Source organism: Anser cygnoides, chromosome 2 (genome assembly GCF_040182565.1).
Source record: "Anser cygnoides isolate HZ-2024a breed goose chromosome 2, Taihu_goose_T2T_genome, whole genome shotgun sequence".
In the NCBI taxonomy this organism is placed as follows: Eukaryota; Metazoa; Chordata; class Aves; order Anseriformes; family Anatidae; genus Anser; species Anser cygnoides.
In genome coordinates, this window is record NC_089874.1 from 137625357 (window position 1) to 137647698 (window position 22342).

The 22342-nt window shown below is 36.5% G+C and overlaps 1 protein-coding gene across 7 annotated transcripts in view; it reads left to right on the top strand.

The window, feature by feature from the left end:
- The window catches only part of SLC26A7 (solute carrier family 26 member 7), a 90587-nt gene that overhangs the window by 12285 nt on the left and 55960 nt on the right, over nucleotides 1-22342 (top strand). For 5 of the 7 annotated variants that reach the window (XR_010828702.1, XM_048075219.2, XM_048075217.2 and 2 more), the window contains one exon: nucleotides 11905-12197. Coding sequence is in view for 6 of the 7 variants with exons in the window: in XM_066990585.1 (XP_066846686.1) it covers nucleotides 11905-12197 (293 nt within the window). In the remaining variant the exon portion in view is untranslated. Of the gene's footprint in view, nucleotides 1-3242; nucleotides 3339-11904; nucleotides 12198-22342 lie in introns of those variants that run through there. The other 2 variants (XM_048075220.2, XM_066990586.1) reach the window with 2 other exon arrangements.

Below are 22342 nucleotides of genomic sequence, written 5' to 3' on the forward strand. Positions count from 1 at the left end.
ATAGTTTAAAGAGAAAATATGCAGTTTCTCCTTTGGGTAGGGCATAAATCAAAATCCATTTGCGACAAGTAGAAAAACATCACTGATGTTTACACAAGTGCTGTCTGTGTGGGCATTTGTACAGACTTTGTCTTTATGTAGGAATACACACACACATGCAGGCTTACCATTTAAAAACCTCTGGAAAAAATTGTATAATTTGAATACAAAAAATATTTCATGTCTGCTACAGGTTTTGTTGTTAGATGTAGATATTGTAATTGATGCTGTTTATCTCATTTTTCCTTTTCAAAAACACCTTCATTCCAGCATCAGGTTTCTCGGTGCTTCCTGTTTGACTTTATACTGACATTGGTTTAAGTGGCTGGCTCTTTAAATAACACACTTTAAAAATCAACACACATGAAAATAAGGCAATATAATGGCAGATATATATGCAAATAAAGTAAGTTGTTACTGGCAAACAAGAGCCTCATTTATCAGACACTGAGATATAAGATGGCTGGAAAGGAGCTAAAAGAAGAGCTGAAAAACAAAGTCATGGTGTGGCTCTAATAGCTGCCCAAATCTCTGGTCTTTCAATGTCAGTTCCCTTTACTTCAGTTTAGTTCTGTACGGTTTGTGTAAATGAAGGTCATCAGGACTTACCACTGCTTTCCCTTTCCATCAACTTCTCTGTAAAATTTCCTCCTTCTCTTTACTGATGTCCAGAGGGCATCTGCAAAGTAATAGAAGAGCACATATTTTGGCCCATGAAGACTGAAATTTTAGTTGAAAATGACAAACTGATGTCACTGCACGTGGGTGAAATTAGCCTCCTTCCTCACTCAAAATGTTTGAGTAAGCACACCAAATTTCTTTGAAGTATGGAAAGTCACTCTCTGAATCTGAGTTTCTCTCTCATGACAGATATCAAGTTTTCTACAGAAATTGTCCCAAAATATGTTTTAAAACAAGATTATTTTTTAGATAACTGTATCTTGGAGAAAGCTTCCCCTCTTTCCAGTGAAATCCTATTGCAATTCCAGCTTTGTCAAAAATGGCTCAAGATTGAAGCAACAAATCTGTGCTATATGTGCCTTGTTTGAGGCACTGTTCTGCCTAACTTGTAACCTACAAAACCGTGAATTTCTGAAGGGCAAGGAAAGACTCATTTGAGGGAAGTAATTCCAATCTGGGAAAGTGCACAACTGACCTATGTGAGAAAAAAACATTGAATAATCAGGAAAATTCCTGTCCCATCAACAAATTTGAGCACATGGTTTCAACCAGGTAGAAGGGAAATGTCTGTACAGAATGTGAGAATCAGAAAGTGGAAATCTTGCATAAAAGGAAAATGAATTGCAAGCCAGTGGAAGAGAAAGCAAAACATAAGCTAAACAATATCAAAACTTCAAAAGTAACAACATAACTATGAGGGGAAAAGACCAAAGAAGGTGGTTTGTGTTGTTTAAAAGAATAAGGAACTAAACAAAAGCAACCGCTAAGCACCTGAATCAGCAGACTATCCAGCCATATGCTCAAGTGCATTTTTTATTTAACAAAACACTCTACAGTCAATTGAGTAATCACTGGGGTCTGCAGAAACCTTTCCATAGCTGCTCTGAGAATTAGTTTAATCCCTTGGACAATTTTATTTATTTATTTATTTATTTATTAAATTCAGTGAGACATAGGTTTTGTAGGATTACAGAAAATGAAGATGAAAAGATGATTATAAAGATTTTTAAGAGTTTAACCTGAAATTTTTAATGCATATACACTGAAAAACACAGTCTTCCTGATTACTTTAAAAACTGTATTTGGAAAATCTGCATATAATCAATTGATATTTTTCTGTTTTGGCAATACATCTTGAAATACATATTATGAGGAGATACTGAGGACATTTGGGCTGTTTAGTCTGGAGGAGAGAAGACCGAGAGGTGGCCTCATTGCTCTCTGCAACTTCCTGAGGAGGTGAACTGGAGAGGGGGGTGCCGGTTTCTGCTTGCTGGTAACTGGTGGTAGAACACGAGTGAACAACACAGAGCTGTGCCAGGGCAGGTTCAGACTGGACATTAGGAAAAATTTCTTTGCTGTGTGGGTGGTCAAACACTGGAACAGGAACAGGCTTCCTAGTGAGATGGTTACCCCACCTGCCAGTTTTCAAGAGGCATTTGGATAATGCCCTTATTAATTTGCTTTAACTTTTTGTTAGTCCCAAAGAGGTCAGACAATTAGACTATATATGATTTTTGAAGGTCCTTTCCAACTGAACTATCCCATCCCATCCCACTCTTTAAACGTATTTAGAAGAGAGCAGGGTCTTGAAATGGTCTCAGCTGTCTGTGTTCCCTCACCATGACAAAGGACAGATGACAACATCATAAGAGTTGGGGGTGTCAGGGGCATTGGTTGGTTGGAAAACCAACTGAAGTTCTGCAACCCTTTATAAGTATCTGTGGTGGGTTTCTCTTGCCCCAAGAAGCACATTTCAAACATCTTAAAATCATGATTTAATTAAAATATGTGCAATTCAGTCAGATGATTATGAATTTATCTTTTGTTTTTATTGGACCATGACTGAAGGTCTTATCCTTTCTCCCTGCTCCCAACCAGGTTTCAACGCTATACACCACAGCAATGCGAAGATGTAGTTGTAGTGATTTAAACAATAATTTACTGTTTTCATTGTAGAATAATTCAGTCATTTCCAGGAAAGAAAGATATCTAGTTTTAAATTGTCTAATGTGAGCAACAGTGGATATTTAAGAAAGCAGCCTTTTCTTCATAAATGCAGTCTTTGTCATTCACATAATAGGAGAACAGAAGTATATACTAATAAACACGTGGAGCAGAGGTACAAAGATAGAATGCATTACTCAAGATGATCTAGAACAGATTTTTCTGCTGCAAATATAGGCCAGTAAAAATTGGAGCAAAAATGTCCAAATGATAGAGTCTAAGCCATGGAAGTCTTGCCATATGTAGACTTGCTTTCTCTTATATTTAGTTGTATAAAAGATGTGCAGTTGCATAAAATGGTCAAGTAGCTGCATTTGGTTGGGTTCTCATCTCAATTATTCTGTATTTTAATGCAAATTAAAACCGGACAGTGCATTTGAGTGCATTTGGAATTGGGGAATATGCATCTGTGGAGTGGAAACTTTAAGTGAATTATATGGAGTTGTCTGGTGGTAGTCTTTGGGTAAGTCATGGCTTATTAAGGAGCTGGCATGCTGAGTCACCCTGTGCTGGGTGACTGCACCCAGACTGGGCTGGTTTTGTTCCTCACACTTGGGAAGAAATTGCTGGAGAGGTAGCAGCACCATTCCTGGTTTCTGAGCAGTTGGCAAGTACACTGGAGGACTTAGTTTGACTTATTTCTAAACAGTTAGCATTTGCAAATTTTTTTATAAGCTATGGAGACATTATGGAGTAATTTAAAATACTTCATATCAAGCCTAATTATTTTGTGTGTCTAGATCACTCAGTCCCAAGCAAGGCTGAGACTTTTTATTGAAGCACAAAAAGACACTTCAGCACAACAGTTTGTTGAGTTTTCTGAAGTTACTATCCTTTTTGGTAGCAAAGTTTTTTATAAAAATAATGTTCTTATGAATATATATATCTGCCTGGTTTATATTTGGTATCTGTAAAAGCTGATGTTACAATTCAGAGTATTAACACAAGTTTTGTCTTCTCTCTACCTTCTTAGCCACTAGGATAGCATTGTGTACAATACACTGGATTTTCATATATTTGTGTTGATATTTTTTAAAGTGAATTTAACAAACAAGTTTTGGAAGGGAAAGCATTCAAGTCTTCTGGGGCTCATGCTTGAAAAGTAACTTTTTTTTTTTTTATTTAGCATGGACTGTACATTCTTTTTGTGAAACATTTTTGCAAAGTATGCAGATTACAAGATATTAGTCTCATGAAGTACATTTTAAGATATTTGAAATTACAATGAGGAAACCAAGGATTATAAGTATTTGTTAATATTTTTAGACCACTTTTTCAAGAATTGTTTTAGCTGTTTCTCAGCTTCGGGGAATTCATTTGGTTGCCACTTTGGAATTTCTCTGGCTTACTGTCTCTGAGGGCAGTAAAATGCTAGCTATTTAATTACTAAATTTTAATTATTACCCTTTATAGGCTTTCCTTTTTGAATGGCCATATTTTCTGTCATAAGCTGTAAAATATATTACCATAGTAATTCATATTATGGCAGCCTACAGATCTGGTTTAATATGGTGCTTGATAATTGAACTCTTTCTTCAGTTAAGTGATTAAGTATCCTTTTCACTTGGTTGAAATCAACCCAACGAATAAAATCTATGAACACTCCAAAGCTGCAGGTTTTTGTAACTAACACTTGCACTGAATCATGCATCTCTGTAAAACATGTAGCAGCACGGTATACAGTAAGAGTGGGTGGAAATTAGGTATTTAGAGGCTTTCACACAGAGAAAAATGAATGAGATACTACCATGGGATGCAAAATAAGGGATTTCATCTGTTGAAGTATCTGGAGGCAAGCTATTGCTGATTATTCATATGGCAGTATCTTAGGTCTGTAACAGTGTCAGAACAAACACATTAGAAAGAAGGATACAAAAAGTGGGATAATATTTGATTTAGTAGTCTATCCCCCTGCCATAGATGACGTAATACTAGAGACAGCGTGAAAAACTTTCTACATTGCTCACACTGTTGAATGTAGTGTATGTTTGGAGGAAGAAATGGCAACTTATGGGATGCAACAGCAGTGATTCCTTCACAATGGTGCACATTTTTGAAGCAAAAGGACAGCAACATCACATTTTAACATTCTTTATCTTTTCCTTGAAATTCATTTGATTGATCTGTTATATGGCTCTGAAAATTATCTTTTTTCATGATCCTGATGGTGCTTAAGGTTTTCCTGTTTTTAGCGTGTTCACAGGCTCACAGTAGCTGTGGCACTGTGGGTAGCTCTTTTGAGTCACACATTGCTACCATTCCAGGAACTGAAGTGAAGTTCATTCCATTTTCCTTCAATAAATATTTTACGTTTGAAACTTGAAATCAATTTATGTTGTCTATTTATATTAAAAACAATTACCGTTTTGAATAGCTTCATGTATGATCATTTTTGTAATAAGACTATTTTGTTTTTATTCTTCTTGAAAGTGGAGTAATGTAAAACTGAAGCAAGGGGCTCTCCTTTCTGAAGAAGAAATACCAGAAGGTGACAGAGAAAATAGAACCAGGCTGTTGTCAGAGTTGTATAACAAAAGGATAAGTGGCAATGGTCACAAGTGGCAGCAAGGGAAATTCTGTTTGAAAAGAGACACACAGGGAAAAACAAAATGCAGTGGGTAGTTAAGCACAGGAATAGTTTGTCCCCCAGCCTTGGAGGTTTTCAAAATGCTTCTGAACAAGGTCCTGAGCAACTTGAGCTGACTTGGTGTTATCCCTTCTTTGAGGAACTGTTTGGATTAGATGGCCTTCTGAGGTCCTTCCTGACCTAAATTGTTCTATGATTCTAAGGATATTTGGAGATAAAATTCCCCAGGAATGCTTGTTTCACAATAGTTGTTCCCAAATGCTTTTCTGGTAAGACAAACTGTAGTTAGTGAGCACCTAAATGAGAACATTTATTCAGGTAAAAAGTAACTCAATGTATGGGTCCTTTGTAGGCTTGGGAACAGCGTGGTGTATTTTTTGAATGTACCTACATTTTAGATGGGGATTTTGTCTTCCCAGCAGCATCAGTGCCTCAGTGTCCCACAGCTGCGGGTGGGCCAGGTCCTGGGGCAGTGTCTCATGTTTTAGGTCTCAGACACAAAGATGGCTATTTCTTCAAGAGATTTTAATGCTCGGCACCCACTAATCTTCAATGGAATAAGATTTGGATTGAGCAGAGAAGCTCATTCTCGGGAGGACGAGGTTAGATAGGTCACTTGAACTTAGGCCTATCAGTGTCCAAAACTGAAGTCTGCTTTGTGCACCTGGAAATCGGAAAATCTGGTTTATTCACTCTGTCTCAACGTTCAAATAAGCAAAATAATAACAAAAAGCTGATGTTTATGACTTAAGTATTTTATCAACTTGCATTTTTGGTGTTGAGTGCTTAAATAGCATCTGTTTTGGACAGATGAGACTGTGTCAAGGTTACCACAAAATATTTCTGTGTTTAATGTCATTGTATTGATGTGTCAATATATTTCTGTATTTTGGCTATGAGTTGTCAAATGTAGTTCATAAGCCTCAATTTCCAGCCCATTTTGTGACCTTTATCCCTAATTTAAAAAGAGCAAAATAACCTTTTTTTCTTCCTTTGAAGGAAAGTTCACCTTCAAACAGCTGCTAGAAGCAATTTTAAGAGAGAATGAAAAAAATGAGATTTTCTTTACAGAAGACTTCCCTAAGAGCTGGACACAGTTAGGTTTCTTATGCTCATTTTAAGTGTGCTAAAATAATTCAATATCATTTCACCATCATTTTTTTTCTTCATTAGCTACTGTGTAGCAGACAGTGGTAACACAACAGGAGTGGAATTTAAGAGAATGGGTGCAGTATTAGATTTTCTTCCTGTTTGTGCTTACGTTTTTCAATTATTAATTAGCTGAGGGCAGACTGTACCTGAGCACTGGGAGCACTTATGGTTCAGTACTTGCTAATCTAGCAATCCACCTTCAGTCTTCAGTTTCAGACCAGCAAATACATTTGAAATGTACTGAATAATGTACTGTATGTACTTGTATTGCTGCTACAGAACTTTGATTTTTACCAGACAGTGTCATTAAGCTGTATACTTAATGTTATCCAGTTCGAAAACTGTCATGTAGTGTGGCAGTCCGGTCTGGATAGTGCTCTCAGACCCTGCGACAACTGAAGAAAAATCCCAAGCAAAGCCACTGGGTGACAGTGTTGCTTCACACAGCTGTGGATAGCACAGCCTGATTGAAGAGTTCTGAAAACCCCATTTGAAGACGAGATGCTAAAGCTGAACCCCAGCTTTTTGGGTCAGGATCTGACTTCTGTGCTGCCTGGAGGTTCACCTTTATCTTGGCATAATTCTGGCCAGTCCTTGGCACAGGAGGTGTTAGTGTCAAGCCACAGCAGCTCCTAAATATCTTATATGGTGAAGAGAGGGAGTTTTTAGCTTAATCCGTTTTGTGAAGGGCTAGGATCTTATTTTTTCACTCTATATACACATTTAAGTATTTGATGTTTGAAATGAGCATTCTTAAGCTTAAGTATAACTGAAAATAAAAGTATTACATCCAGTTTGGAAGATGTATTGGGAATCTTTGGACTTTGTGAAGTATATTTGGTTTCAATGCTAAAATTGTAGGGCATGAAGTTCCTTAAATTTCAGTAGTAAATAATTAGCATACTTAAGGGATACAGCCTCCGTGGCCCAGTTTAATATTTTATGTAATATATGTAATTGTTAACACTTTTTTTTTTTAATTCTCAAAATTCATGAATACATTTTTGAAGGCATGGATTTTTGTCACTATTTTTGTTTTGTTCATTTTTTTAGCACCTTCTTATCATTCCAGTAGCTTGTATAATATAATAGCGATAGTTCAACTTGTTTAAATTCCTACATACCACACTTCATTTTAAATACGACTTCCATTCATAAAATCACAGAATCATAGAATATCCTGAGTTGGAAGGGACCCATAAGGATCATTCTCAATCTAGTTGTGTTTTGTCAAACATACTTGGAATTTTTCATATGATTTCTCTTGGAATTTTAACCAGCTTTCCTAAAGAAATAACGATGGTGTGGCCAAGGTTTTTGTTCGTCTTTTATTCTTGTCTTTCATGTGATATCCTCTGAATCCTTTAACCATTTTTATCTGAATTTGGCAGAAAGATAGTAGTACCAAAACTAAGGTCAGATATCAGGATAGAGGACAAGAATGAGTGGAAATTTGTTTCACCACTTAAAAAAAGGTGAGGAGACCTCAATAGTTGTATATTTCTTGATCACAGCATGTACTTTCCCTTGCTCATTGAGGCTGGGTGAGAGACCATGGGGCAGTGATTTGGATGAACACAATGTTCTTAGGGAACATATGATGTAAATCAGCAGGAACACAGGTTCATTTAGCCCAAAGTCCAACTGCTTTAATATTGGCTGCTTGCAGATATTTAGTAAGTGATCTGTCTTCTTGAAAAACCTTGCAAAAAGCAACTCACATTATAGCCATCCTGACATCAATGACAGTCTAAGGTAGAAATAATTTAATTTATCTTCTGTGAGGATAAGTAAACATATTTATAGAACTTTATAGAACATCTAGAACTTTCCAGTTAGTTTATGTGATACAATTTTTGTGCAAAAGTCCAGTGATTTCCTACAAAACTACCTCCATATGAAGTGGGGATTAGGACTTCTGTCTTAAAGTTTACCAGATTTTTTCTTTTTCAGGCTTAGGTGGAAATAAGGTGTAAACATTTTATTTTTTTTCACCCTTTGAGGCCAGAAAATCAAACCTTCTAACTCCATGTATCCACCACGTATGTGTATCCACCATATCCAGTGTATGCAAATATTAGAGGAACTGATGAAAATACAGCCTGTCCCCACAGAAATTAACCCATTTGTCAGTGAACCTATTTTAAAACAAGTATGAAAAGCTCTCCAGATTTGATGTACAGTACAAAAATTCTTTCCTTTTGCATAGTATTTATATACTGAATTTTGACTTATGTAGTTGTCATTTTAGCATTGTACATATGTCCACTATTAGAATCATAGTGCTGTGTATTTTCCAGAAAAACAAGTACTTAGTCACTTGAAAATAGGTATTACTTCTGTAAGACCATCAAAAAAGCTAATCGTAAACTAACCTTACAAATATGTGCGTGAACACACTGACTTAAATGCATAAAACCAAAGGTTTCTCATGGTTAGCATTTAGCATTTCAGAAAACTGAGTTTTATGCACCTGTTTCAGGAAAGGAGAGGTTTTTGGAGCCTTGGTAGCTCATAGGCATTGTAATACAGTTTGCAGTATGACAAGTCTCTGTAGTTTGGGGGTTTGTGGATTATAGATTTATAGGTTAATGGGAGCCACCTGATGTGAAAATATTTAAACATTGTGTGTCTGGTATGGTATGTCTTTCAATTAGGATACTGATTTGTTTTACAAAAGAACAAAAGAATTTTCGATGTTTCCTTTAGGTTGCACTACTGTGTAGTGAAAGGTTTGCTCTTCTATGTATGTATGTCTGCTTTCCCTTAAAAAAAAATAAATAAATTGATTTCTTTGTCTGGGGTGTGGTAAATGATATATTGCTTTGTGTCACTGCTGTGAGCACTTTATTAATTTCTGAAGTTACAACGAGGAACAATGTTTTTCATGACTGCTGATGATATTGATCAACTCCAGATCTAATGATAATTCAATCTGTCTTTTTCTCATCAAAGCAATTGTTGGAGTAAAATCAAATTTCCACACAAATGCTGCAACATCGTGGACATCCTAAAGACTCTGCATGTTCAGTTCTGTCTGAGTCTAACTAGCAGTGCTTATTTTCAAGTCTTAGCTGTAAGATGCTTGCACTCGTGTGTGCTCACACCCATAGAGAAAAACCATCCATTGTTATTGGTGATGGACAGAAGTGTGTTGATACAGCTAATCCTAGGAGTTCAGATACTAATCTGGGCTTGATGAAACTTTCCAAATTTACTGACACTGCAAATACTAGCTGGGAAAATCTCAATTACAGAGTTTCTCAAACAGCTTCAGCTTTTGGATGTGACAAACCTGAAGAATAGCGATTATATTCCTGTGTGTTTAGTGATGAGTCTTTGGTTCCATAATACTTTCTCTGACAGTTTCAGAATATTCATTAGCTTCTAGTGAACCATGTATTTATTAAATTAGGATTAGCCTGTTTTACATCAGTACCCATATTTTTGTACATACATATCTATGTGTAGAACTGTATTTAGATGTATTTTTGTTCTGTAAATGCTGTTACAGTTAGAGGTACTGAACGTTTAATTAAAAATAAGCAGCTCATGACAGGTAACTCACTGTAGCTAGACGGATTCCTGTCCACTGTGGATCATTTGAAAATAAGCAAAAGTCTGTGTTTTGAAAAACTTGGCAGTTATAAAAACCTCGATTTTGAACTCCACAAACTGTACTTTTAAGCTATGGCAAGGCCTGTGCCCCCTCACCCCCCCCCCCCCCCCAAAAAAAAAAAAAAAGTCATTATCTTGAGGTTTGTTACAGTGAACAGAAGTAAAACAAACCTGTCTTGGGTGTTTCTTCTGCTCTTTAAAAGATGTACATGTTTAAAGGATGGGCAGGGCAAAAAGTAAGTGTACTGGTGTAGTCCTACTTGGGAACTTTAGTAGAAGATATTTTTTGTGCCTTTCCTTTCTGTTCCGTTCCTTCTTTTTCCATTTTTCTCTTTCCAATTTTGAGTGATACAACAGTGGACATCACCTGAATGACACAGTCTGTAGTGCATTTGCCCTTGTGGTTTTTTCCTTTTTTTTTTTTGTATACAAATTGTGTTTATTTATTTATTTATTTTGGATTGGTTTGATTTCTTTTCAAAATGTATCAATTTTAAGGTTGTACACCCAGGAGCCACAATGTTTTGTCAGTAATATTTTGATCATTAGATGTGCTGGCAATGTGATTTAGAAGAAAATTTCATATCACAAAAAATTAGCTAACCAAATGAAACTTTTACATGTTAGAAGAAAAAAACATTAAATGTGGTATGGACTGATATGATATAGGAGATGTAATAAAATTCTGAACAAGAAAAATCAAAATGGAACTCAGGAACAAGGATGTAATATACATTGTAAAAAACATTTATAACTATGAAAACCATTAAAACCATAATATTTAGGACACCACCAAGGTCATATTGAGCATTGATTAACTCTGAAATGTTAGAAACCTAATCAGATATTTGCAAAACTGGAGCTTTGTTTCAGAACCACCAAAGCCAGGAGTTAAAAAATTGAGTCAAGTTTCAGACTACCAGGAAGTTGAATTAATACATTAAAAATGAAATTTAATTATTTTTATTTGCCATTTTAAATTAATTCTAACCTTTTCAGGGGCTATGAAATAGCTTTTATTCGAGATGAGAACTGAGATCTCCTTTAAAATAGATGGCTCAGCGCTGCTGGTGATTTGAGCAGAATATCAAAACCACGTTACCGTGCTGAATGGATGGTGTGTTTAGCTTTGCTCATCTTAAGCTAAACAATAAAACGTAAATTAATGTATAGGAGTAAACCTGAAATATTTAAATATATTTTTTTATTTTTGTTGCCTGTTGCAGAGCAATGATAAGGAGGGCACTTTTGTGAAGATGATGGATCTTCTATTTTAACCTAATTATTTTTTCTGCCATCCAGAGGCACGAAAGCCTTACTGCCACCGTGTCCTTGCTCCGTATGGGACAAGGCGTATAAACTTGACATTTACACCTCCCCCGTGCTCTTATCCCTCTGGATCTGCACGCTGCCTACCACGGACGAGGGGTACAAGAGCAGCAGCTACCGCAGGACCAGCACCCCGAGGGCAGGGCGGCCACTGCGGCCGCGGGGGAGCCCCGGGGGACCCCCGGGAGGGAGCCGGGGGGGGGAGCCGGTGCCGGTGGGGGTCCCGCCGTGCTAAAGCTGGAGCGAGGCCAAAGGCACAGGGGCTATAAAGCTGCCCGGGATATAAAGCGGGAGGCGACGGGCAGGGATCCCAAACTAAGGGGAGGCGAGCCCAAACGGAGTCGGGATCTCTGCGTTTCACTTTTAGATGATTAAAAGCGCTTAATAAGTACTTTTATCCAGCGTGGTTAGAGAACGGCTGCAGAAACCTTACGTGCCCCTGTTCCTTTCTATTTTACTTTTTTTTTTTTTTTTTTTTTTTTCCCCTGTAGCCTTGGAACTGCAAACCCTCAGAAGCCACCTGGAGAGCGCCCCGGCGCGGGGTGGTGCCGAGCCGTGCGTCCCGCTGCAGGGGAGCCTCGGCCGGGGCTGGCAATGCCGGGGGGCAAAAGGACACGGAGTGAGGGCTGGAGGAAAGTTCGGGCTCTTCGCCTGGAGGACATCAGGCACTGGTGGATGAGGCGGCTGCCCGTTTTGGAGTGGGTGCCCGCCTACGACTGGAAGGAGAATTTGGTTCCCGACGCGGTTTCTGGGATGATGTTAGCCGTTCAACAGGTGACACAAGGTACAGTTAGCACAGCTGAGAGTCCTGTTTGGAACCGGGGTCCTGCTGAACTTCTCTGGTCTTCTTTTATCCCCCACCTTGTTTACTATTATCCTAAAACTTTCTTTAAGACAAATACATGCTTACCTTTTCAGTGCTGATTTAATCTAAATAAAAATATGAGTTTACAGTATTAACTCTTATGTGTATATAATAGAAGTACAAATGTGGATGGAAATACCTCGTGTTATTTTAACTGATTGCTCTGAACTGAAACTTTACTATCCCATCCCTCTGACAGGTTTTCAGACCTAATATTGGAGGTAGGAGACCAGTAAATCTGTTCATACAGCTATATGGTTGTATCTGATGTTTTAATCAGTTAAATGACCATATTTTCCTATTTTACATGAAAAAAACCAAAATATATCTATATGATAATTGCACTGTAATGTGTCTATTTTATAACTGAATTTTAAGAAATGCCGTTCTGGAGTAAGCATTGGCATGCTACTATTACCTGTGTAAACCCAGTATGCAGCAGTAAAAGTTAACAATGTTCTGTAGTTAAGAGGTGTTTCTGCCAGAAACATTACCCATGGAGAGGGTCTGTGTGCATACGCAGCTTGCATATTTCAGTTCCTATGTTGATTTAAGGCTGTATTACAGTACCTAGCACACCTCTTGTCAAGCAGCGATACAAAGTAGGGGTGGAGCTAGATTCCATTTGGCAATTTAAAAATAAAGAAAAATCAACAAAAAAGAAAAAAAAAAAACACTCTCGGAAAGAAAACCCTGAGGAATGACCTGCAGAAACCAAAAGTCCCAATAATGCAAGTTTGCAAAGTGATTGCTACTGGGAAATAAAAGCTTTAATCCATTTTTTATGTCTTTTATAGTGTCACCTTCTTTAGGTAATATTTTATACATGTCTGAGGCAAATCCCAGCTGCTTGTCTGCTTCAGATGGATTTCAGCTCCTTGCCTTATATAAACTATATATGCTATTTCTTAACAATTTCCAATATTAGCTATGCTTAACTATCATCCACGTTGTTAAATTATAAGCACTACTTTAATTGAATTACACTGGAGCTGGAAACAACCGGTTTGTATAAGTATTTGTGCTTTTAAGGTAATTAGGAACATCTGCATTGGCATGATTGAACTTTAAGAACCTTAATACTCTAATACTGTAAAGTATCTAATTTCACTGGTATGTACATATACAACAATTGTAATTAAAATGCTGTTAATAACAGCATGGTGAAATACATAAAAAATATTAAGTTACCAGCAGTTCTACATTGCTCATGGTTTTAGACAGAAATTTATTGTCTGAGTCTTGTACCAAGAAGTTAATTAATATGAGAGATTAATTTAAGATGATCCAGTAAAGATAGAAAATGGAAAAATCAAACACTGGTATGAAAAAGTTAGAAATGACTGATAATTGTCATGCAGAGCACAGTGTCACTGGGTGTCACAGCAACATGTTTAAATAAATTCAAGTATAAGGAAATATACTTCAGTTATGGAAAAATCTGAAGTAGTATGCATACACAACAGCTTTCTGAGTGATAAGAGCTGCATGCTCCAGGGCAGAGAGCAGTCCAGTAGCTTGAGAATAAAGAAAGACCTTTCCTCAGAGCTGTTTTTCACAATTTCCTACTGTGGGATATCTTACTCATCTGGTATTGGCCATATTCAGAATATTCAAGATGGCAGGTGCTCTGATCTGGTGTAAAGTGTCTGCGTTTCAACTTCTAACCAAAAAATTAGGAGAGAGCTGTCTTGTCTTTGTAAAGGAAGGGAAAGAAGGAAGTCACTGCCATTAGTGTGTCATGGCATCATACTAAATACGGCAAAGGTTACATTTATAATTGTTCCTTGTAGACTTTTTTAGAAATTGCGTCTGCATAATTCTTACACAAGAGCAGTTTTTGGAGTCTACCTTGTGTAAGGGAGAAAAAGAAAAGACTAAATTAATGATATTACTAGTGATCAATGTATGCAGATAATGTTTGCTCCCCAAAAGTTTTTTGCAGGGGTATTGAATAGTTTAGAATAGCTGTTTTTATGCTATCTTTTGTTTTGGACAGAATCTTAAAGAGCTACTTCCACTTATGTTGTGATTTTCAGTGTAGGAGTGATTGCTATCTAAATGTGACTTATGCCTTTAAACTCTGTAAGGTATCTTATCTTCAAGTCAGGTACTCGAAAATTAAATCACAAGTTAAAAATTAAATCACGAGTGTATATCACTTAATTTAGGATTAAAATGAATTCTATCATGACATAAAGTAGAACGTATGTCCTGTGGGGCAGAGTCTAGGAACGATGCACAAGAAAGGCCTGATACCTGGATATTTAATTGTCTTTACTTCCGTGTGCAGTGTGGAAGAAATAGACCTTTAGAAGGCTTCCAAGGTGTTATGTTTACTTTCTCATATTATCCGACTAAAATATAATCATGATCAAAGAATCCATAATGTAATAATCTCTGTAGAAAGTGAACCTTCTGAAACTGCCCTTCAAATTCTGTTGAAGCTTGTTTAAAACATGCTTAATTTGTGTTTGACCATGTGTAGGGAATTCATTGATCATCCAGTGTAAGTAGTGGATCCAGTACTGAGGTAGGGGAGACTGGACAGGGTAGGGTAGGGAGATGGGAAAGAAAGTCATGGGATTATCTTGATGTGCTATTTGGCATTTGCGAAGAAGGAGGGCTCAACACCAAGTCTTTGCTGAAACCAAGCAGTGCGTCTCCACATGCTCCTATAGTTGTTTTATTGTCTACTACAAATGCAAGTTAATCTTAATTCATGAGTCTCAGAATTCACTGGTGAATTTTTCTGTCCTGTTTACCTATTGAAACAATACCTGTACAGTCTCTGTCTACGTCCTCTAGTTTTAGTGTTTTAGCTAATTCAACAGAAGATGGTGAAAGAGGTGTCTAATGTGATTATGTTTCTACAAATTGTATGAAAATAACCATTGAAAACAGACCTGCATGTTCTAAAAATTGTTAATAGAAACTCATATCTTGTTAGACATCAGTTAACGTGTAGTAGAAAAAAAAAAAAGCCTTTTAATGCCCTAATTGCTGGAAAGATTCAGTTGGAGCTTGCACTATTGGACTGCAAAGGCAGTCAACCTTTAATCTAAAGTGACAAAAGAAACCAAGATTCATTAGTTCAAGCCCACAAAACTATAATTATTTAATAATGTCGTTCTCAATATCTCATTTTTCAAACATAGAATCATTATTCTTACTCTGATACCTAAGGCTGAAAAATAATCTTAGAATCTTAAATGAACTTGGTTATCCAGTACTGAAGTTTGCAGCACATTTTCAGAGATAGCTAAGGAATCAGAGTTTTCATGTTTTTGTAATTACTACCTAATTTGTCTGTTTCTCAAAAATCTGTTTTTGATAGACTAGAGAAACAAGTCTCTAAATTAGCAATTGAATCCTTTATTTGCTTCTCAGACTAGTACTTCATTCCCTCTTAAAACTCATTAATACCCCATCAGCAGGAAGATGATTTTAAAATATGAAGACTTTTCTTTCTGTTTTGTTCTTTGTTTCTTACCCATACACGCAAATTCAATTACTGTCTCCGTGTAGATGATTTGCAAGTCCCTAATAAGATTTTTCTCTCCAAATTAAACTTGTGTAAATAAAATAAACATTCTGCAGTGTAGGTATCTAGTTGTCAAGGAGCTGCTCTTGCATTCCTTACAGTCAATGGAAATCTAGTTGGTAAGAGTGAAATTTATGGTGTTTGACGTTGTGGGAGGTAGTGAGTGATTATCTTTACATCACTTTAGTTTGCTCGTTTTTCTCTTTCCTTCACTTACTAAACTGTCTTTGTCTTGACCCACAAGTTTTCTCACTTTTGCTTTTCTGATTCTCTCCCCTATCCTTTGGGGGGACCAAGCAAATGGCTTGGGGGTGCTTAGCTGTTGGCCAGAGTCAACCCACTACAGGTGTGATTCATCAAACTCCAGGCATCTACATTGTCAAGGCTGATTGTACTGGTAAGATTTCCACTGAAAGTAATAGGGGACTGGCTCAGGTGTAGCCACAGATGATGTAGACATGAAAATTTAGGTGAGGTATTTCCCAGCCATTATAACTGTGGTATTGTGGGTAATAAACTGTTCATGTTTAAAATAGTTAAAGGCAGATCATACTCTTTAGTGTATCGCATCCATTAACCTGTCACAGTAATACCAAATTTCTGCTTGTGGCTTTGCCATGTGACCTGGACTTCATCCACATGTGCAAGGAGCATACTTTGATAAAATTTTGTCTGAATTTTTCTGAGTTTTCTTGCATGATAACATTAAGGTGTATTATGATGTAGTCTTTCCGTGCAGCTAAATCTCATAAACCTGTCAAACTGATTTTCTGTATCCTCCTGAACATGTGCTATAACCTATTCATATCTGTTCAGAATGCAGCTGCTTAGCTCATTTTCAGTCTGTGGTAACTTTTTATTGCACTAAGCAAGTTATTCATCTTTACTTTCAAGGCCTTACATAGGTGATCTTTCCTGGCATCATTTATTCATTACCAATCTGTTGATACATCTCTGATTAATCCATTTTGCTAGCCTTCTTCATCCAATGTAATCTTTTCAAACAAATACCTCTGTGCCTTCTCTTGGGATATAAAGTATACAATGTATACTGCTTGATATATTGCATGCCCATCTCAGTTTTTGCTTCTCTTTTTGATTCTGTTTAGAATCTCTTTTTCTTTTTTTTTTTTTTTCCCTCTCAGAACTATGTGTACCGTCCACACAGTACATGGCATCTAGAAGCCATGTAGGTAATGCTTACCCATCAGTAAGCTTCTCTGACTGTCGTGGTCTGCAAAAACATAAATCTGAGTTTGTCTGAAAAAGGCTATGCAATTTTACCCTCTGTTATGCAGTTGAGTTCATAGCCACAGAAATTATCCTTAATTATCTCCCATAATCTGTTTGAATACATATATTAGTGTGCATAACTTATTTAGATATGTCAGTTCTCTGTATAATTAGGGGACACAGATGTATCCAAAGTGTAAATCAGAGTACTTTGGTTAGGACATTACATAATGTTCAAAGTAAGTTCTCTGATTAACAACTGAAGTTGTCTTACTCTTTCTGGAGGTAAATTCCTAATATAGATACCTAACTTTAGACAATATGAACCCTTCCCCCAAAACTTCTTCCAAGATCTTGATCTAGGTTTAGATAATTATAATCCTCTTCTGTAAGCTATTAATGACCAGAGAGAATTCTGCTTTGGCAAATGCATGACTTAATTTATGTTTTGTCATTCACCAGGTGATGATAATACTTGCACCTTTCACTTTCCATTGTAGGATCTTGGAGATCCTATTTTAAAGTAAAAAAACAAAACAAAACAAAAAAACAGTTGCAGCACATGAACAAATGAGTATAAAGTAGCATGAATACATTTAGACTTAAAATCTAAAACCAGTCAATTAAAATATCAGGATAAGGAGATATATCTCCTTATCACATAATTCATATATGCATTAAATTACATTTGCCTGTTGTAAAGGGGATCAGAGCACAGTGCACAAGGGGATCCTTCACAAGTTTGTTTCCCTACAATATCAGTTGCTGCTCCAAAAACTGAAGTTTTAAACTACGGTATAAGATAGCGGTATAAGATAAGTGTTTATCTTAAAAACAAACAAATAAACAAAAAACACACAGAAATCTTCCACAAATCTTCACTGTATTTCTGATTCCATCTTCATCTGGTTAAGTTCCTGATATTTGGTGGATTCATAAGCATTTTGTTATTTGTTCTGAAATAAAGTTGTGACTATGTGCTATACTGCATATACTCAAAGGGTACCCATATGGAAGCATGTGGGTACAAGATTTGGACTTTCATGTTTATTGGATTTGAGATTAGAGTGGTGTTCTGCAATTTTTTTAAAAAGTTTATTTTTGTAGTCAGTGAGAACATGGATATACTTCATATAGAATTCATATGTAGTGTTATACATTAGCTGGCTTTCCTATGACCTATCATGAGAAAGAAATGCTTTGGCTCAAATAGGTTTTGGTGGATTGTTTTTTGGAGGCGTGGAGGGCCCTTGAGGCATATTTCCTCTAAAAGTGAAATAAGTAGATGGCATCTGATGAAATCAGGATTGTTATTCTTGCCAACTTTTTTTTCATTCTGCAAGCCCAATAATAACTTGCCTAGGATTGGTGTGTTTTGTATGTTTTAATTAAAGTTAATTTAATCTTGAGCTGGATTTATTGCTGAACAACTAATTCCTTAACACTAGCTGGAGACCATGCTGATAAAAAAAATGGACTATACTGCCTTCATGCATTCCGGAACTGGTGCCCAGTGTTTTGGAAGGCACGATGCCAAATATATATATATATGTATATATATACACACACACACGTATCTTTTCATGGAGGAACCCCAGCTGTCTTCTCAGGGGTGATAGTTGCTGTTTCTTTCTTTTTTTTTTTTTCTTTTTTCTTTTTTTCTTTTCAGGCTCTGACCATAAATGTAGACATAAATATACTCTGAGCAGACTAACTAGAGCTAATAATTTTATTAAGGAGTAGATCTGTCTTGTAAATATACATCTGGCTTACAAATAGCATGTGTAGATGAAATTGAATAAGCACGTTTGGAATGAGAGCCAAAAAATTTCCTAGAGAATGCACTGGAGAATCCATGCAGTTCATAAATGATTTGTGGAAGAAAGTCTCCAGCTGAACTCTGGTATAGTTCTCCCTTACAGAGAATAATGATGTAAGCTGATAATGAAATGTAGCATATTAGTAAGTAAATGCAGGGCAATATTTCGTATTTATACAACTTTCCAGCAGACGACTAAGGCATTGGTGCTGCTGTGAATGCACTATTTTCATTCCTAATGTCTGTTAAGATTCTTCCAAGTTGCACATGTGCTAATGTAGACCTGTCTGAGTGACTCCTAGGAATGTGAATTCAGCTTCTGAATGACCTCTGAATCCTCTGGAGCTTTAGGTACAGGTATACGTGTCAGTATGACCAGATAAGCTGTGCGATGTCCTATCCCTGCGCCTGGGAGGTACCTGAGCACCATGGACAGAGACTGACAAACCCAGGGAGTGTTGACTCCCTGAAGAAAAAAATGACTTCACCTATAAACTTCTAGGTCAGAGAGATCAAGAAGACTATTAGTACTGAGCTCCTTGACCATCATTTTGTCAAAATGGATGTTTTTCATCATACGTCTCATAAAGTCGGGTTCATCTTGGGTTAAGGCCTGTTATCAGCCAGTGACTGGTCTTTATTTCTCTACAGTGCTGAAGCTACTCAAGAGGCTACCTCATAGTTTAGTTCTCTGATTATTCTTACTGAGGTGCAGAGGAGTTTTCCTGTAATACCCTTTCAAAATACTTATTTAATTTTATTTTGGAGATGGACAGGTTCTTCATGTGTTATGGCTGACCGGTGTATAATAGTAATAGGTCTAAATCTTTAATATCTGCCTGTCTGTCGATGGTCTTTTTGGTTTTTTTTCCTTTCTTTCCTAGATCTTCATGAAAAGAAAAGAAAATTCTAGATTTTTTTTCTATCTGTTTTTGGGTGTAAGTATGTAAAATTTTATGTACAGAAAGGTCAAGATACCTTGATTAGAGAATTCATAAATGAGTCAGACAGTCCACTTGTTTCTACTACCGTAATACTTGATTATACTTTCTTTTGAACATAAAGATACAAGTGTCAGTATCTGGAAATCTGCAAAGTGGAGGAGTAGAACAGTGCTTTCCCAAAAATACTTTTGATGTAATTCTCAGATGGCACATGGGGAAAGATGCAATTCATATACTGTATGACTAATACAGCTGAGATACTCCAGTCTCCGTGGACTGAAGGTGATGGTTGCTTGGGAAGGTGCTGCACTGAAGCATTCCTCAAAAACCATTCTCTAATGGTTGCTAACACTTGTGTGGACTCTGAAAGATTTTGCTAAATTTTGCAGAATGTCCTCCCATTTTGCTATTAAATTCTTCATTTTCTTCAGGCTCTGAATGGCAGATGAACTAAGAAATGATTTTTAGCTCTTTGTACCTTCTCTTCAAATAAGTTAGGCAGAAGGTAAAATCCACGTGCGTAGCCCCAGAAAATTATGCCATTAGGAAACAGGGATCTTGCAAGCATGAGCTGTATGTGTGCACCATAAAAGAACTGATACCGAGCTTTCCAATTTTTGGAGGAAAATATTATTATTTACAAAGGATCATTTTTTGTGCTAATAGCTCTTAACACGCCAGTGCCAAATAATCTCCCAGGGCTGTAGATTTGTGTTAAGCAATTGTTATGAAATATATATATATATATATATAGTTAACTCAGTAAATATTATTAGCCTGGAGTTAGAAATTAAAGCCTTAGATATGAATCATTGGCTGTTTAATTTGTTGGTTTTCCAAGAGGGATTGATAGGAGACTCATTAAATATGTGTTAATTCTACATTTCAGGACATCTAGAGGAAATGCTTTTCTTATTAAATAATTCAGCTTTGAAAATAAGGAGAAAAATTGACTTTTTTCTGAAGCATCAGAGATTTTTCTTGACTGCAGATAGCATTTTGAGAGGGATAAGATGTATTAGTGTTGTTTGGAGTTCCATAAACTTGATGTTTGGCCCTCTTAATGTAGTCTCATTCAAGAAAAGAAAAGTTACAATAACACATTTTTACTTGAATATATATGCTACAGGAAAATCTATTAAATGTATAGTTTTTCACAGTAAATAGTAAATGAAGAAAATTTTTAAACTCCTAGGATTAATTGTAGACTTGCTACTTTTTCTGCTTCTGGTTTGCATACAGAATTTCTAAAAGACATGGTATAGATATCCTCTGAACATACATATGTGTCACCAGCTTTTTTCCAAATGCAGAAGATTGTTAACTACTTGATCATACTATGCCGATTCATAGTTCTTTTTATGGAAAGTATTTTTTATTTATGTGACTGTGGTTTTGCCTCTAGCCTAATTAGGAGAAACTATCACATTAGCAAACTGAGAGACCTTTCTCCTGTGGTAGGCCTTATTTCTATTTGTATCAAGCTTGTTATTCTATAGTTAACTTCATTTGACAGCTACCAACAGTGGTGTCACATCTCTTGCTTTTCAGTGTGGCAAGCTGTGATTGTTATGCATCTGGTGCTAGCCAGAGAGCATGGTTTTCAATGAAACTGCGTGGCACACTGTTATCTTATGATAAGGAGTTAGTTAAAGCAAAGAACCACAATATTAATGTACTGTATTTGAACTTATTGTTGTTTGCATTTCTTTCCATGGAATTTATATTCTTATATGAGAACCTTAATGTCACTGCCATTGAGGCTTCTCCACATTACCACTGAGATTACATGGGATCCTTGTTTTATGATATATTTCTTCTGAGTATTATTACTGTTTGGAATGAAAAAAATTAAAATAATGTTTCTTGTCTTTTGACTAGTTCTTGAGCATATGGAATGCATTGTAGCAAAGTTTAATATGAAAATTAATGAAGTGAGCTGAAATATACTACTGCTTATATCTTTAAAATGTATTTGAACTTTTAGAACATTATATATCGAACCAGAAAGCCTGAAGTCTTTACTAATTCTGCTTTAAAATGCCCCTCTGCTCTTACACACAATTGACACTTTTCAGTAACAGGAACAAAAACCCAACAGAGTTAGGACTGGAATCAAAGACTGGTAATTTTAGCTCTGTCTTAACTGCTATGACCTCACCATGAAAAGAATGAGCCACCACTTCTAGAAACTTAATACAAGAAGACTATGAAAAGTCCACAAGTGAAAAGACAAGAACAAGGGCCAGATTTATGTTCAGATTATCTGCCTATAGATGAGATGTGTTTCCCAGCAGTAAGTCTGTGAGCAAAGAAAAATTCCTTCATGGATCCTGGGGGTTTGCTGGTCTGGATAGCCCCTTTCACAGTTTTACAGAACTTGGCTGTAGGAGTTCAGCTTGTGCCTCCCTGTTTTTCTGTGGCCTGTTCAGAGAGCTGAAGTGAGATGTTGATGCAGTTTTTGTGTTGCTTCTTGTGCTCTACACACAGCTCGTACAATTTATGCTGGATCAAACACATTCTG